Below are 16,122 nucleotides of genomic sequence, written 5' to 3' on the forward strand. Positions count from 1 at the left end.
AGAATTGGTAAATTAGGTAGGATTCCCGTCGTTCCCGGTAGCGGTCGGTGATAAGGTTCAACTGGAGAATAAAAACTGAGGCTTCGTTGATTGAATGTTCTGGTTGTTTGAAATGGCGTGAGACCGGAAGATGAGGCTTCTTGGTAATATCCGATCGGTGATTGTCGGATTTAATTCGGAAAGAAGTTTTGGTCTGACCCACGTATTGGGCCCTGCATGTGTTGCATTGGATTACACAGATATTGTTGCGTGAATTACAGTCTACGTCTGCGTTTATCTTGACGGTAAAGCTGAAATTCGTACTTCTGACTGTTTGTGCGGTTTACATTCACTTGCAAATCTGACATCTCCTGCCATTACATGGATGACAGCCTGACGTCTGTACGCCACACGTGGTGGATGAGGAAAATGTTTTTTTTTGTTTTTTTTTTGTGCGTTCTCACTGGAGAAGGATACTATGGTGGCGGTTAAGTATGCTGTTAATGTTTGGGATATTTCCGGCGAATGCTACAGTTAAGTTCACAGCATTATTTTCTGATTGTTTTTTTTTTTTTTTCTTTTCTCGAGTACGCTAAGGCGATTTGCTTTGCGAGCTCTGTTGAGAGCATCTTGAACTAGATCGGGTGGATGCTGACGGCCGACAAAGGTTTGTCGCAGTTGCTTTAAATTTATGTCCAGATCGTCGTCATTCGAGCACATTCTCCTATTCCGAAGGGCATGACTGTAGGGAATGGCCAGTTTCGTGTGGCAAGGATGACAACTATGAAATGACAAGTACATCTGGGAGTCTGTGTGTTCACGGAACAGATCAGACGTTAAAACTCCATTGCTTAGCTTAATTTGGACATCAAGAAAGTTAGCAGTGACGGGCGAACACGTGCAAGTGAAGTTAGTAGAGGTGTTGAACTCAGTGAAATCGCTTATAAATTCCGATAGGCTGTCTTCCGAATGTGGCCAGATCATAAATATGTCATCAAGGTAACGCTTGTATAAATAGGGTTTGCCCTCGCGCGTGCTCAAGAATGTTTCTTCTAGAAAACCCATGAATAGATTTGCATAGTTTGGTGCCATCTTAGTGCCCATAGCGGTACCGTTGACTTGTGTCCACCGTTAAATTCAAAGTTGCTGTTCTTTAGAATCAGTCGTAGTAGAGTGGATACAACAGATGGATCACAAGAAGAATCAGGGAACTTTGAAACAGCCGCCTCGCCTGGAGCTACCCCGTCATCGTGGGAAATATTGGTGTACTCGTATATAGGGAAAAAACATCCAACGTAACTATATGGGAGACTATAGATGGAGGTGGCTGACATTGATTTAGTATTTGGAGGTGATTAGTGTCCTTGACGTACGATGGTAGTCGCGGGGGTATGTCCTTAAGATTATCTACAAAGCTACAGAGTTTTTCAGTGGCTGTTACATTACAAGAGACAATTGGACGTCCAGGGTTCCCCGGTTTATGAATCTTTGGAAGCATGTACAATCTACCTGGCTTGAGTTACGGGGAAGGAGGTATTCATATAACGCCGAATCGATCTTCTTTGCGGCATTTAATGCCTTTAGATTTTTGTGATATCTGAAACTATCTGTTCCGTAGGATCAGAATCTAAAGTTTTGTAAAGACTTTTACAAAACTTTAAAACGGACGCTGCCACAGCTTGCTGCGCTGTGCAGTGGTCCCCTGCTGCGGTGAAGCGGAAAAATCCCAGTGAGCTGTAGTAAACATATCCTCCATTGGGCAGGTGCAGTGCCAACTTCTGCCGGATGATGAGTTTTCTGCCCAGGATAATAGGAACTGCCAAGCCAGGAAGGTACATGAAGCATTGCTTTCGTCGTCTTTCATCAAAACGAATCCAGAGCACAACTGCATCCTGTGCTGGAATGGCGTCATTTGAAGCAAGACGGAGAGTGACATCTCTGCATTACAATTCCACACGCCGTGATACGCGATGCTCGTAAACAGAGTCACCGATAAGGGAAAGCGTAGCTCAGTGTCGATAAGGACGGTGTAATCTCTAATTGGAATGGCGGTTTTTGGTTCCTTATCCTCGATGAAATCTCGGGCAGAAAAAGCAAGAGGAGTCAAAGCGTAGCCAAAGCTTGCAAAGCCAGCCTTCGAATGATCAAGGCCACGGATAGTAACCCCCATTTGCTAGCTTTCTTTGCAACTTGCCAACGTCGCTAAACGAGCGTCCATGGACGCCGGCTGCGATAGTTTCCTGATGGCACATTACCGTTGTTTGGTCTTGGCGCGGGCATTCATGACGAACGTGGTCCAATAGATCTCTACCCGAGAAACGTCATCATGACGTTGGTAGACAGACTGAAACCGAAACAAATCTGAAGGGGAGGGCTGAGTTCTACAATTGGGCACTTGTTCGCTGCCTCCTATTGAAAGAAAAGTAGGACCGAAGGTCGCGTCCCCTTCAGGGACCATCGTAATCCCCTCAATAGGGACTTTCTGCCGCGACCTTGTCCGCCACACACCAGCTCCGGTGGCGCAGCGGTAACGCGTGCGCTTGGAGACTGGGAGGTCCGCGGTTCGAATCCGCGGGCCGGCTGTGCCGTCTGGGGTTTTTCCTGGGTTTCCCTCAGATGTGTAATAGGCGTATGCCGGCACAGTTCCCCTGAAGTCGGCCCATGGACGCAGCTATCCTCCCCCCGAGCGGATTCCGCTCGGTCTTCCACTTCACCCTTTCCTCTCCTCCTCTCCACCACCTTTCCCTTCCCGAGAAACATGCCGCCTAATCAGGCAGGCAGACCTCTCGGGTTCCTCCCAACGACACTCCTCCTCCTCCTCCTCCTCCTGTCCGCCACTAGCTTCGACCGTAGTTCAACTCTACCAAATTGGTGGCGCTGTCGAACACTGTGACGTCATTTGTTTACAAAGAGGGAGAGATCTATTCCAACACCCGGTGGGCGCTCGTGGCTGAGAGGGTGCAGGATGAATGCCGCTCCTTCTGCCGTACTGGGGCTTGACTAGCTGAAAGGCCAGGTTGACCGCGACTCAGGGGCAGAACGAGTCTGCCAGGAGAGAAATCGAGAGGGTTACATATAGGGGAGAGAGAATAGGAGAGGATGAAAGTGAAGCTCATCAAGACAGAAAGCATTCATGGACAAAAATCAAACTGCTTGTTCCGTTTGTACTCGGTAATTACATTACAGAAAACAACAACAACAACAACAATGCATAATGTAAAACCCCGAGGCTAGGGAACACGAAAGGACAGACACAAACACGAAGTCTCAACCCCTTTGTGTCTGTCCTTTCGTGTTCCCTAGTCTCGGGGTTTTACATTATGCATCATCTTCACCAGCTCGCTTGCTTCCTAGCCATTTTTTCATTGTCAACAACAACAACAACTTTATTTGAATGATGATGAGTGGGGAGAGGAAACATTGGAAAGTACCACAGCGGATTTGGCCCGTTCCAAATTCCTTCGATGGGCTCGAGGAACTTGCCGAAAGTTCTCCGTGGAACTCCTTCTGTGGTCAAATACCTTCGAAACGCTACTGGTATTGCCTTTCAACCGGCAGTCTGTTCAAACAACAAATAACTGGCAGGGTGGCAAACCTAGGCACACTCTGGATCTTATAGTGATTGGACAGTTGAAATTTGAATTTTGAAAGTGCAGAAGCTGACACACAGCGCAACGGTACGCGTATTAAGAAACTTCAAAACCCAACGATGAGAGATGAAAGTCACTGAAAAGGTTAGCCAGCTGTAGGGATCGAACCCACATCTTCTGGATTGCCGGTCCAGGACTCTACCAATGGCATTGACTCTACCAATTGAGCTAAGCTAACACGCCTCTCCAGTGACTTTCGGGGTGCGTCATCTGAAGGGACGACAAACCAGCCACGCACTCTCACTCACCCTCCTTTCACTCTTACATTTTTGCTCACTCATACACACATTCATACGAGGGAAATCGACGCAAGCGGCACCTGTTGAACAAGAGATAAACTGATGTTCTGAGTCTGGAACAACATACAAGGGACAGATACAGGCAATTTGAGGCTTTGTTTGTATCTGTCCCTTGTATGTTGTTCCAGCCTCAGAACATCAGTTTATCTCTTGTTCAAAACCCATTAAGACGCATGGAATGACAATGATAATCAATGTACCGCTATTGCAAGAACCCATGTCTCATGCGACATGCACTGATTGCGCGAAAATCCAAACGTATATAAGCTTGAGTATTGAAGAAGCAATAAGCGGATCGATGACTCGAGCGCCAACGGCTAGCCTCGGAACTGCCACTCTGGGGATGGGTGCGAATGACATATATGGTCCCTATAATCTAGGTCGTGAGCGAGCTCCATCACTTCCACATGGTGCACGACCTGTTTATACCGCCACTTGGTGACACTTTAAAGAAATATAGTGCGGACGTAATGTAATGGAAGTAATGTCGTATCGGTTTCTGAAGGTTTCTGAAAGACACGTAGAAATAACACTTTGCGTCCTGACTTTCCTCACCATGCTACTATGTCGTTGACGACCTCCATAATTTCCGAACATTTTTCAAAGTTAAAGGGTTGCGACAGGTCATCCCAGATAAACGTAAAAGACGATGCTTTGCACCGATGAGAACTTGCATTGAAAGTTTCACAGCGAAGAAAGTAATAGATACGGAGGAAATGGGGACCGCGGATACCGAAACTCATGCGGCTCTGACATCACAGACCTCACCGCCGCCAGTGAGGAAAGCGCACGAGAAGTCACGTGCTTAAGGCTGCCAATGGGAATGCGACGCAACTCTGAGGTCTGTGACGTCCGCGCGTTGTTTGAGGGTGCGTTCGGGGGCTTGTATCTCGCTAGGTAGGACACATAGAAGAATAATTCTTTTTCCTCTGTGTTCTGGCAAGCAATACAATGCGTCAGTGATGTAATGAACCGCATCTATGAAAGTGTCTCAACCTGCTTAACGGAACATTTAGAAAGTGATGCTACGTTCTCATATCGGGTGAATGCGCCTAAAGGAGTACAGAGGGCCATAAAAAAAAAAAAAGTTCAGATTAAGATGTCTGATGAAAGTGTGTGTGTCATTTTACCGAGTAGCGCGAAAGGTATTGATGTGTGCAATTTGTTTCACAGAAAAAAAAAAAACTCATATAAACATGGCTCCGCGCACACCGGGTAAAACGAGGAGGAGAAGGCATGGTGCTACGTCACCGATGACGTTACAGGGGGGAACTCGTTTTGGTTCACTGGTCAGTGGGGGTCAGCGCCCTGTCCCTTTGCAGCCGTAAACCAGTTTTGCCAGTCCTCCCGGATAATTGGGGATAGAAGGAGCGGCCGAATAATGACTGAACCAGGAGCAATGCTTTTTCAGAACCCCAAACAGCCGAGTAACAGACGACAGCGGAGTAGCAGAACATTTCTCTGTACCAATCAGCGAGCGTGATCCTTATAGCGTCAGCGCGAGGTGCAGGGCAGATCACAGGCTGGTACTGCTCTCCACCGCTGTTGCGCACGGTCGCTTTTTGCGGCGTACTTTAAATTCAATTTCTGCGATAATTATGACTCTGCGGTGTGAATTACTTCGCATGGTGCATCTTACTGGCCTACTTAACAGTTTTATAGGAAGAAAGAAGGGTGTTAAAAATGACTTCTGTGCTACATTAAGGGCTATGTGAGATTGTATATTTCTGGAACTGCCCAAAATGACATCTCGGACGTCCTCGACTACGCAGGTTAGCAGCCTTTCTGGCGACGATGAGCGCAGCGACCGTTCCGGGCGGCAGCTTTGCAGCCATGTCACTCGTGCTGAGCGACCTGGGGATTCCCATCGAAGAAGGAATTCTCATCTTCGGCATCGATTGGCTCGTGTATGAGTAGAATTTTATTGAGAATTTGTGAGCGGTTACCGGGGGATGACTTAACTTACATTCGTTGCATTGCTTCTCCCATTAAAAATCTATTCGTGGTATCCAGCATAGTGGAAGCAGCAAGATTTCGGTAGCACCGAGGTACTACGTCTATAGTCGCTAGGCATCTGACAAAATTAAGTCCATTCGCGCTGAGTGATCGGATTGTATCTTATTTCGTTCAAAGCCTCATTACGGTCAATGTATGATTACTCCCAATAATCCTTTATAGGCCCCAAGTGTCAATTTTACCTCACTACGGTCAAGGGTCCCGTTACGCGAATGACCCTACCTCAAGTGATCCTCAATTGTCTCATCACGTTAAAAATCTGACTTCGCACAAAAGTACCTAATTACGTCCAAAAGCCCTCTCATTTCGGCCAAGAAAGCATCAGGTCAATGTACTCAGATACTTTGCTCAGTTGCAGGTTCATAAATTCGCTGGGAATGAAGGTTGTAAATGTTGTAAATGCGTATGCACCTATTTAATGTCATATCACAGTAAAATGATTTCACCAGAGCACACCATTTTTTTTTCTTTCCAGTAGTGTAAAACACACACACTGCATGCTGCCATGTCTAGTCTAATCTATGTAGCTATACAGGGTGTTCCAGCTATACTATGCCATATCACAGCAAAGTAATTTCTCAAGAGCACATTCTTTGTCTTACCAGTAGTGTGAACACGCACAATGCATGCTGCCATATCCAGTCTACACTCTTACAAATGAACTTCACCGCATAGCACGCTCCAAGCCAACCATCATCTCGAATGATATCGTTATCTGCCCTGATTTGTTGAAAACGGGAGGCGTACGCCTTTTCTGTGACAATTATGAACAGCATAAGTGTCATAAAATAGGCTCCGCCCCACGTTTTCAACAAATCAGGGGCGAGAACGTTGTCAATCGGAATGATGGTTGGCTAGGAGCGTGCTATGTGGTGAAACTCATTTTTAAGAGTGTAGTCTATGTAGCTATACAGGATATTCCACGAGAGGATGTCACTAAATTCCTCAAAATAGGTCTTAGCCCAGAAAATTCTAAAAATACTTGGAATACACTCATAAAGACTTCCGCCATATATTGAGGGTGTTTGCATTCATGCTATGTGGTGAAGTTCTGTTTTATAGCGCCAGCTGTTAAGATTCTCAATTTCGTGAAGATCTTGTCCTGAACATCGCATCACCGATTATTCGGCGTTATTCATTGGTTGGAGCAGCAACAAATCGGAGAACAGATAAAAAAAAAAGAAAGAAAAGCGGCAGCCGTGCGGGGTGCGAGCGCCGTCAGTGTATCAGACGTTATGGGGCGGCCACGGAGAGTGCGTCCGCCGTCTGCAGATATAGGGAGTTCGGGACTACACTCTAAAAACAGTACTTCACCGCATAGCACGCTGTGCGCCAACCATTGCCGCGAATGATACGGTTATCGCTTCTGATTCGAGGAGAGAGGTGGGCGTACGGCTTTTTGTGGCAATTTGGATATATGATAATTGTCACAAAAAAGGCGTGCCCCTCCCGTTTTCAACAAATCAGGGCAGATAACGATATCATTCGAGATTATGGTTGGCTAGGAGAGTGCTATGCGGTGAAGTTCATTTTTAAGAGTGTACCTAGCCAACCGTCATCTTGAATGGCATAGTTCTCTCCCTTGATTTGCTGGAAATGGGAGGCATACGCCATTTTCGTGACAAGTATGAACTGCATAAGTGTCACAAAAAAGGCATGCGCTTCCCGTTTTCAACAAATCAGGGGAAAGAACGATGTCATTCGAAATGCCGGTTGGCTAGGTGCGTGCTATGCGGTGAAGTTCATTTTTAAGAGTGTAGCGACAGGCGTGCTCAAATAAACAACTCTGTCGCTGTCGTCTATTTGATGCTACTGCAACTTGCATCATATCTGACATACACGCCCGCGAGGCCAATCACCGCAGAAAGATACCGTTATCACTCCCGATTTGATCCGGTTGGCTAGGTGCGTGCTATGCGGTGAAGTTCATTTTTAAGAGTGTAGCGACAGGCGTGCTCAAATAAACAACTCTGTCGCTGTCGTTTATTTGATGCTACTGCAACTTGCATCATATCTGACATACACGCCCGCGAGGCCAATCACCGCAGAAAGATACCGTTATCACTCCCGATTTGATCCGGTTGGCTAGGTGCGTGCTATGCGGTGAAGTTCATTTTTAAGAGTGTAGCGACAGGCGTGCTCAAATAAACAACTCTGTCGCTGTCGTTTATTTGATGCTACTGCAACTTGCATCATATCTGACATACACGCCCGCGAGGCCAATCACCGCAGAAAGATACCGTTATCACTCCCGATTTGATCCGGTTGGCTAGGTGCGTGCTATGCGGTGAAGTTCATTTTTAAGAGTGTAGCGACAGGCGTGCTCAAATAAACAACTCTGTCGCTGTCGTCTATTTGATGCTACTGCAACTTGCATCATATCTGACATACACGCCCGCGAGGCCAATCACCGCAGAAAGATACCGTTATCACTCCCGATTTGATCCGGTTGGCTAGGTGCGTGCTATGCGGTGAAGTTCATTTTTAAGAGTGTAGCGACAGGCGTGCTCAAATAAACAACTCTGTCGCTGTCGTTTATTTGATGCTACTGCAACTTGCATCATATCTGACATACACGCCCGCGAGGCCAATCACCGCAGAAAGATACCGTTATCACTCCCGATTTGATCCGGTTGGCTAGGTGCGTGCTATGCGGTGAAGTTCATTTTTAAGAGTGTAGCGACAGGCGTGCTCAAATAAACAACTCTGTCGCTGTCGTCTATTTGATGCTACTGCAACTTGCATCATATCTGACATACACGCCCGCGAGGCCAATCACCGCAGAAAGATACCGTTATCACTCCCGATTTGATCCGGTTGGCTAGGTGCGTGCTATGCGGTGAAGTTCATTTTTAAGAGTGTAGCGACAGGCGTGCTCAAATAAACAACTCTGTCGCTGTCGTTTATTTGATGCTACTGCAACTTGCATCATATCTGACATACACGCCCGCGAGGCCAATCACCGCAGAAAGATACCGTTATCACTCCCGATTTGATCCGGTTGGCTAGGTGCGTGCTATGCGGTGAAGTTCATTTTTAAGAGTGTAGCGACAGGCGTGCTCAAATAAACAACTCTGTCGCTGTCGTCTATTTGATGCTACTGCAACTTGCATCATATCTGACATACACGCCCGCGAGGCCAATCACCGCAGAAAGATACCGTTATCACTCCCGATTTGATCCGGTTGGCTAGGTGCGTGCTATGCGGTGAAGTTCATTCTTAAGAGTGTAGCGACAGGCGTGCTCAAATAAACAACTCTGTCGCTGTCGTCTATTTGATGCTACTGCAACTTGCATCATATCTGACATACACGCCCGCGAGGCCAATCACCGCAGAAAGATACCGTTATCACTCCCGATTTGATCCGGTTGGCTAGGTGCGTGCTATGCGGTGAAGTTCATTTTTAAGAGTGTAGCGACAGGCGTGCTCAAATAAACAACTCTGTCGCTGTCGTTTATTTGATGCTACTGCAACTTGCATCATATCTGACATACACGCCCGCGAGGCCAATCACCGCAGAAAGATACCGTTATCACTCCCGATTTGATCCGGTTGGCTATGTGCGTGCTATGCGGTGAAGTTCATTTTTAAGAGTGTAGCGACAGGCGTGCTCAAATAAACAACTCTGTCGCTGTCGTCTATTTGATGCTACTGCAACTTGCATCATATCTGACATACACGCCCGCGAGGCCAATCACCGCAGAAAGATACCGTTATCACTCCCGATTTGATCCGGTTGGCTAGGTGCGTGCTATGCGGTGAAGTTCATTTTTAAGAGTGTAGCGACAGGCGTGCTCAAATAAACAACTCTGTCGCTGTCGTTTATTTGATGCTACTGCAACTTGCATCATATCTGACATACACGCCCGCGAGGCCAATCACCGCAGAAAGATACCGTTATCACTCCCGATTTGATCCGGTTGGCTAGGTGCGTGCTATTCGGTGAAGTTCATTTTTAAGAGTGTAGCGACAGGCGTGCTCAAATAAACAACTCTGTCGCTGTCGTTTATTTGATGCTACTGCAACTTGCATCATATCTGACATACACGCCCGCGAGGCCAATCACCGCAGAAAGATACCGTTATCACTCCTGATTTGATCCGGTTGGTTAGGTGCGTGCTATGCGGTGAAGTTCATTTTTAAGAGTGTAGCGACAGGCGTGCTCAAATAAACAACTCTGTCGCTGTCGTCTATTTGATGCTACTGCAACTTGCATCATATCTGACATACACGCCCGCGAGGCCAATCACCGCAGAAAGATACCGTTATCACTCCCGATTTGATCCGGTTGGCTAGGTGCGTGCTATGCGGTGAAGTTCATTTTTAAGAGTGTAGCGACAGGCGTGCTCAAATAAACAACTCTGTCGCTGTCGTTTATTTGATGCTACTGCAACTTGCATCATATCTGACATACACGCCCGCGAGGCCAATCACCGCAGAAAGATACCGTTATCACTCCCGATTTGATCCGGTTGGCTAGGTGCGTGCTATGCGGTGAAGTTCATTTTTAAGAGTGTAGCGACAGGCGTGCTCAAATAAACAACTCTGTCGCTGTCGTTTATTTGATGCTACTGCAACTTGCATCATATCTGACATACACGCCCGCGAGGCCAATCACCGCAGAAAGATACCGTTATCACTCCCGATTTGATCCGGTTGGCTAGGTGCGTGCTATGCGGTGAAGTTCATTTTTAAGAGTGTAGCGACAGGCGTGCTCAAATAAACAACTCTGTCGCTGTCGTCTATTTGATGCTACTGCAACTTGCATCATATCTGACATACACGCCCGCGAGGCCAATCACCGCAGAAAGATACCGTTATCACTCCCGATTTGATCCGGTTGGCTAGGTGCGTGCTATGCGGTGAAGTTCATTCTTAAGAGTGTAGCGACAGGCGTGCTCAAATAAACAACTCTGTCGCTGTCGTCTATTTGATGCTACTGCAACTTGCATCATATCTGACATACACGCCCGCGAGGCCAATCACCGCAGAAAGATACCGTTATCACTCCCGATTTGATCCGGTTGGCTAGGTGCGTGCTATGCGGTGAAGTTCATTTTTAAGAGTGTAGCGACAGGCGTGCTCAAATAAACAACTCTGTCGCTGTCGTTTATTTGATGCTACTGCAACTTGCATCATATCTGACATACACGCCCGCGAGGCCAATCACCGCAGAAAGATACCGTTATCACTCCCGATTTGATCCGGTTGGCTAGGTGCGTGCTATGCGGTGAAGTTCATTTTTAAGAGTGTAGCGACAGGCGTGCTCAAATAAACAACTCTGTCGCTGTCGTCTATTTGATGCTACTGCAACTTGCATCATATCTGACATACACGCCCGCGAGGCCAATCACCGCAGAAAGATACCGTTATCACTCCCGATTTGATCCGGTTGGCTAGGTGCGTGCTATGCGGTGAAGTTCATTTTTAAGAGTGTAGCGACAGGCGTGCTCAAATAAACAACTCTGTCGCTGTCGTTTATTTGATGCTACTGCAACTTGCATCATATCTGACATACACGCCCGCGAGGCCAATCACCGCAGAAAGATACCGTTATCACTCCCGATTTGATCCGGTTGGCTAGGTGCGTGCTATGCGGTGAAGTTCATTTTTAAGAGTGTAGCGACAGGCGTGCTCAAATAAACAACTCTGTCGCTGTCGTTTATTTGATGCTACTGCAACTTGCATCATATCTGACATACACGCCCGCGAGGCCAATCACCGCAGAAAGATACCGTTATCACTCCTGGTTTGATCCGGTTGGTTAGGTGCGTGCTATGCGGTGAAGTTCATTTTTAAGAGTGTAGCGACAGGCGTGCTCAAATAAACAACTCTGTCGCTGTCGTCTATTTGATGCTACTGCAACTTGCATCATATCTGACATACACGCCCGCGAGGCCAATCACCGCAGAAAGATACCGTTATCACTCCCGATTTGATCCGGTTGGCTAGGTGCGTGCTATGCGGTGAAGTTCATTTTTAAGAGTGTAGCGACAGGCGTGCTCAAATAAACAACTCTGTCGCTGTCGTTTATTTGATGCTACTGCAACTTGCATCATATCTGACATACACGCCCGCGAGGCCAATCACCGCAGAAAGATACCGTTATCACTCCCGATTTGATCCGGTTGGCTAGGTGCGTGCTATGCGGTGAAGTTCATTTTTAAGAGTGTAGCGACAGGCGTGCTCAAATAAACAACTCTGTCGCTGTCGTCTATTTGATGCTACTGCAACTTGCATCATATCTGACATACACGCCCGCGAGGCCAATCACCGCAGAAAGATACCGTTATCACTCCCGATTTGATCCGGTTGGCTAGGTGCGTGCTATGCGGTGAAGTTCATTTTTAAGAGTGTAGCGACAGGCGTGCTCAAATAAACAACTCTGTCGCTGTCGTCTATTTGATGCTACTGCAACTTGCATCATATATCTGACATACACGCCCGCGAGGCCAATCACCGCAGAAAGATACCGTTATCACTCCCGATTTGATCCGGTTGGCTAGGTGCGTGCTATGCGGTGAAGTTCATTTTTAAGAGTGTAGCGACAGGCGTGCTCAAATAAACAACTCTGTCGCTGTCGTCTATTTGATGCTACTGCAACTTGCATCATATCTGACACACACGCCCGCGAGGCCAATCACCGCAGAAAGATACCGTTATCACTCCCGATTTGATCCGGTTGGCTAGGTGCGTGCTATGCGGTGAAGTTCATTTTTAAGAGTGTAGCGACAGGCGTGCTCAAATAAACAACTCTGTCGCTGTCGTCTATTTGATGCTACTGCAACTTGCATCATATCTGACATATACGCCCGCGAGGCCAATCACCGCAGAAAGATACCGTTATCACTCCCGATTTGATCATCCATTTTGTGTGATCATTGACATCCCCTAAAAAACAGAGCTTCGCCGTATAGCAAACCATCATCCTGCACTCTGAAAACAGAACTTCCCACACGATGAAGTACAACCGTTGCACAGAATGATACCGTCGTCACACCCGATTTGTGGAAAGCGCGGGCCGTACGCCTTTTTTGGACAACTAACATAAATGCATAAGTGTTCCAAAAGGGCGCACACCCCTCGTTTTTAACGAATCGGGGATCGCCCCTCGTTTTTAACGATATCATTCGGGATGGTGACTTTCTCACACTCTTAGAAATGAACTTCACCTCATAGCACGCTCGTAGCCAACCATAATCTCGAATGATATCGTTATCTGCCCTGATTTGCTGAAAACGGGAGGCGTACGCCATTTTTGTGACAATTATGAACCGCATAAGTGTCACAAAAAAGGCGTACGCCTATCGTTTTGAACAAATCAGGGCACATAGCGATATCACTCGAGATAATGGTTGGCTAGGAGCGTGCTATGCGGTGAAGTTCATTTCTAAGAGTGCAGAGCGTGCTATGTGGTGAAGTTCTGTTTTTAGAGTGTGAATGACAGCGTCCTCTTCCTTGATTTGATGGAAACGGGGGACGTACGGCATTTTGGTGGCAATTATGAACAGCATAACGTCACAAAAATGGCGTACGCTCCCCGTTTTCAGCAAATCAAGGGAAAGAACGACTTCACTCTGGATGATGGATGGTTAGGAGGTTCATTTTTAGGAGTGCATAAATGCAAAGTGTCCCACAAAGGCGTACGCCGCGAGCTTTCAACCCACCACGAGAGAGATCGATACTTGGCCACACTCTTAAAAATGAACTTCACCACATAGCACGCTCCTAGCCAACCATCATCCCGAATGACAACGTTCTCGCCCTAGATTTGTTGAAAACGGGAGGAGGAGCCTATTTTGTGCCGTGCATAATGAACACAAAATAGGCTCCTCCTCCCATTTTCAACAAATCAGGGGCGAGAACGTTGTCATTCGGGATGATGGTTGGCTAGGAGCGTGCTATGTGGTGAAGTTCATTTTTAAGAGTGCAGGAGCGTGCTGTGTGATGAATTTCTGTCCCTATAGATTGCAATACAACGATCTGGGGGACTGAAACAGTCAGGATCAGGTTTCAGCGTGATGCTTCGTGATTACTTACTGATTACTTACTTACTTACTTACTTACTGATTTGTGATTACTGATTACAAAGTGTCACAAGGTCCCTGTATATACTTCGACTGTCAGTGCCAACACAGTGCTCACACACCTAACAACACATCTGACACAGTGCTCAACGTATTGCCGCACTTCAATTAATTATTTCGTTTTCTTGTGCGTGCAGGGATCGGTTCTGTACAGTACTGAACGTGGCAAGTGATGCCGTGGGCGCAGCAGTACTACATTCTCGCTACGCAAAGCGACTATAGCAGGGTGAACGGCAAACGTTCATGTCGATATCTTTCTATAATATCATTTCTAATAAACTGTTACAGCGTTGAGTATTGCATGAGCCAGTTTCATATGTTGGTGGCGAGACACACGTATACGACAAAATGCATAACGCTTCGTATATGTATGCCTGTGCTTCGATGCTACAAAACTTCGATTTCTCAAACAGTGTACGGGGCATTGTAAAGGAGAGCAAACGAGGTGCGTGACAGGTATTGCCGGCGTACAAAGTATACACTAGACCCAGTGGCGTAGCAAGGGGGTTCGAGAGTTCAGTCACCCCTCCTGAACCCTTACCTTACACTCTTAAAAATGAACTTAACCGCATAGCACGCTCCTAGCCAACCATAATCTCGAATGATATCGTTATCTGACCTCATTTGTTGAAAACGCGACGCGTACGCCTTTTTGTGACACTTATGCTGGTCATAATTGTCACAGAAAAGGCGTACGCCTCCCGTTTTCAACGAATCAGGTCAGATAACGATATCATTCGAGATTATGGTTGGCTAGGAGCGTGCTATGAGGTGAAGTTCATTTTTAAGAGTGTAGGTATGGTGCATTTGAGAAAGGGAAAACGGGGATGAAATTCTTCTCCCCATATAAGTTCCCACACAACCACTCCCAAAACATTTTCCAGTATACGGTGCTGCACATGTGACCCCCAATGGAATAGTAAGCCTCAGATCATTTGTCCCAGACGTTTTGAGCGTCTTTTGTATTAACTCGAGGGGCAAGAAGCGACCTACCTTTCAAAATTGATTGCTAGCACCAACTATACTGGTGTTCAACTTAAGAAGGAAAAGAAATCTAGTCCGTCAACTACCTACGCCGTTGGAGACGCAATAGCGCGCCAGGAGCGATACTGCAGCGCCGCCATAGGGGAGGGCTCACGTAGTGTCATATACGGCCAGTCTTAACAGCCAATACGGAAGCAGAGTGAGTGTGATGGATTACATTATCTGGCGGAGGAGGGAGAGTAACGTCTTTGTGCCCAGCCATCCTATCTGCGGCACAGTAATATTTGAGTCACAGACAAGAACTCCCCCCCCCCCCCCGTCAAGCAGTAACGTCAGTTGCATTGCTCCGCTGTGCTCAAAGCAGAGGAACTACCTGAGTGCATGATTACTACTGCTAATAGGCCTCAGGGTCCCAGGCCTCATTAGTGGCTGACCCCCCTATAGCAGCCCTAGTACCCCTCAATGACCTCTTTGTTGAGTGCCTTATAGCAGGCCTCATGGGGAAATGGCCTTATGGTTCTCAAATGCCTCATGCCCCTCAAGGCCTCATTGTCGAGTACCTCCGTGGCAGGCCTCATTGGTGAGTGGCCTCAAAAGTCTCATGCCCCTTAAGGTCTCGTTGTTTAGTGCCTTCATAGCAGGCCTCATTGGTGGGTGGCCTCAAAAGTCTCATTCCCCTCAAGGCCTCATTGTTGAGTGCCTTCATAGCAGGCCTCATTGGTGAGTGGCCTCAAAAGTCCCATGCCCCTCAAGGCCTCGTTGTTGAGGGCCTTCATAGCAGGCCTCATTGGTGAGTGGCCTCAAAAGTCTCGTGCCCCTCAAGACCTCGTTGTTGAGTGCCTTCATAGCAGGCCTCATTGGTGAGTGGCCTCAAAAGTCTCATGCCCCTCAAGGCCTCGTTGTTGAGTGCCTTCATGGCAGGCCTCGTTGGTGAGTGGCCTCAAAAGTCTCATTCCCCTCAAGGCCTCGTTGTTGAGTGCCTTCATAACAGGCCTCATTGTTGAGGGCCTTCATAGCAGGCCTCGATGGTGAGTGGCCTCAAAAGTATCATGCCCCTCAAGGCCTCATTGGTGAGTATAGCTTCATAGTCGACCTCACACCCTTCA

At 47.2% G+C, this 16,122-nt stretch overlaps 1 protein-coding gene across 1 annotated transcript in view; it reads left to right on the forward strand.

The window, feature by feature from the left end:
* LOC135365998 (neutral amino acid transporter A-like) overlaps window positions 1–14,318 on the forward strand; it is a 35,965-nt gene extending 21,647 nt beyond the window's left edge. The window contains exons 11-12 of the mRNA XM_064598647.1: window positions 5,701–5,835; window positions 14,170–14,318. Coding sequence (XP_064454717.1) covers window positions 5,701–5,835; window positions 14,170–14,254 — 220 coding nt within the window. The 3' untranslated portion in view covers window positions 14,255–14,318. The remainder of the gene's footprint in view (window positions 1–5,700; window positions 5,836–14,169) is intronic.
* Window positions 14,319–16,122: the final 1,804 nt, after the last annotated feature.

The sequence above is a fragment of the Ornithodoros turicata genome, chromosome 8, assembly GCF_037126465.1.
Source record: "Ornithodoros turicata isolate Travis chromosome 8, ASM3712646v1, whole genome shotgun sequence".
NCBI lineage: Eukaryota > Metazoa > Arthropoda > Arachnida > Ixodida > Argasidae > Ornithodoros > Ornithodoros turicata.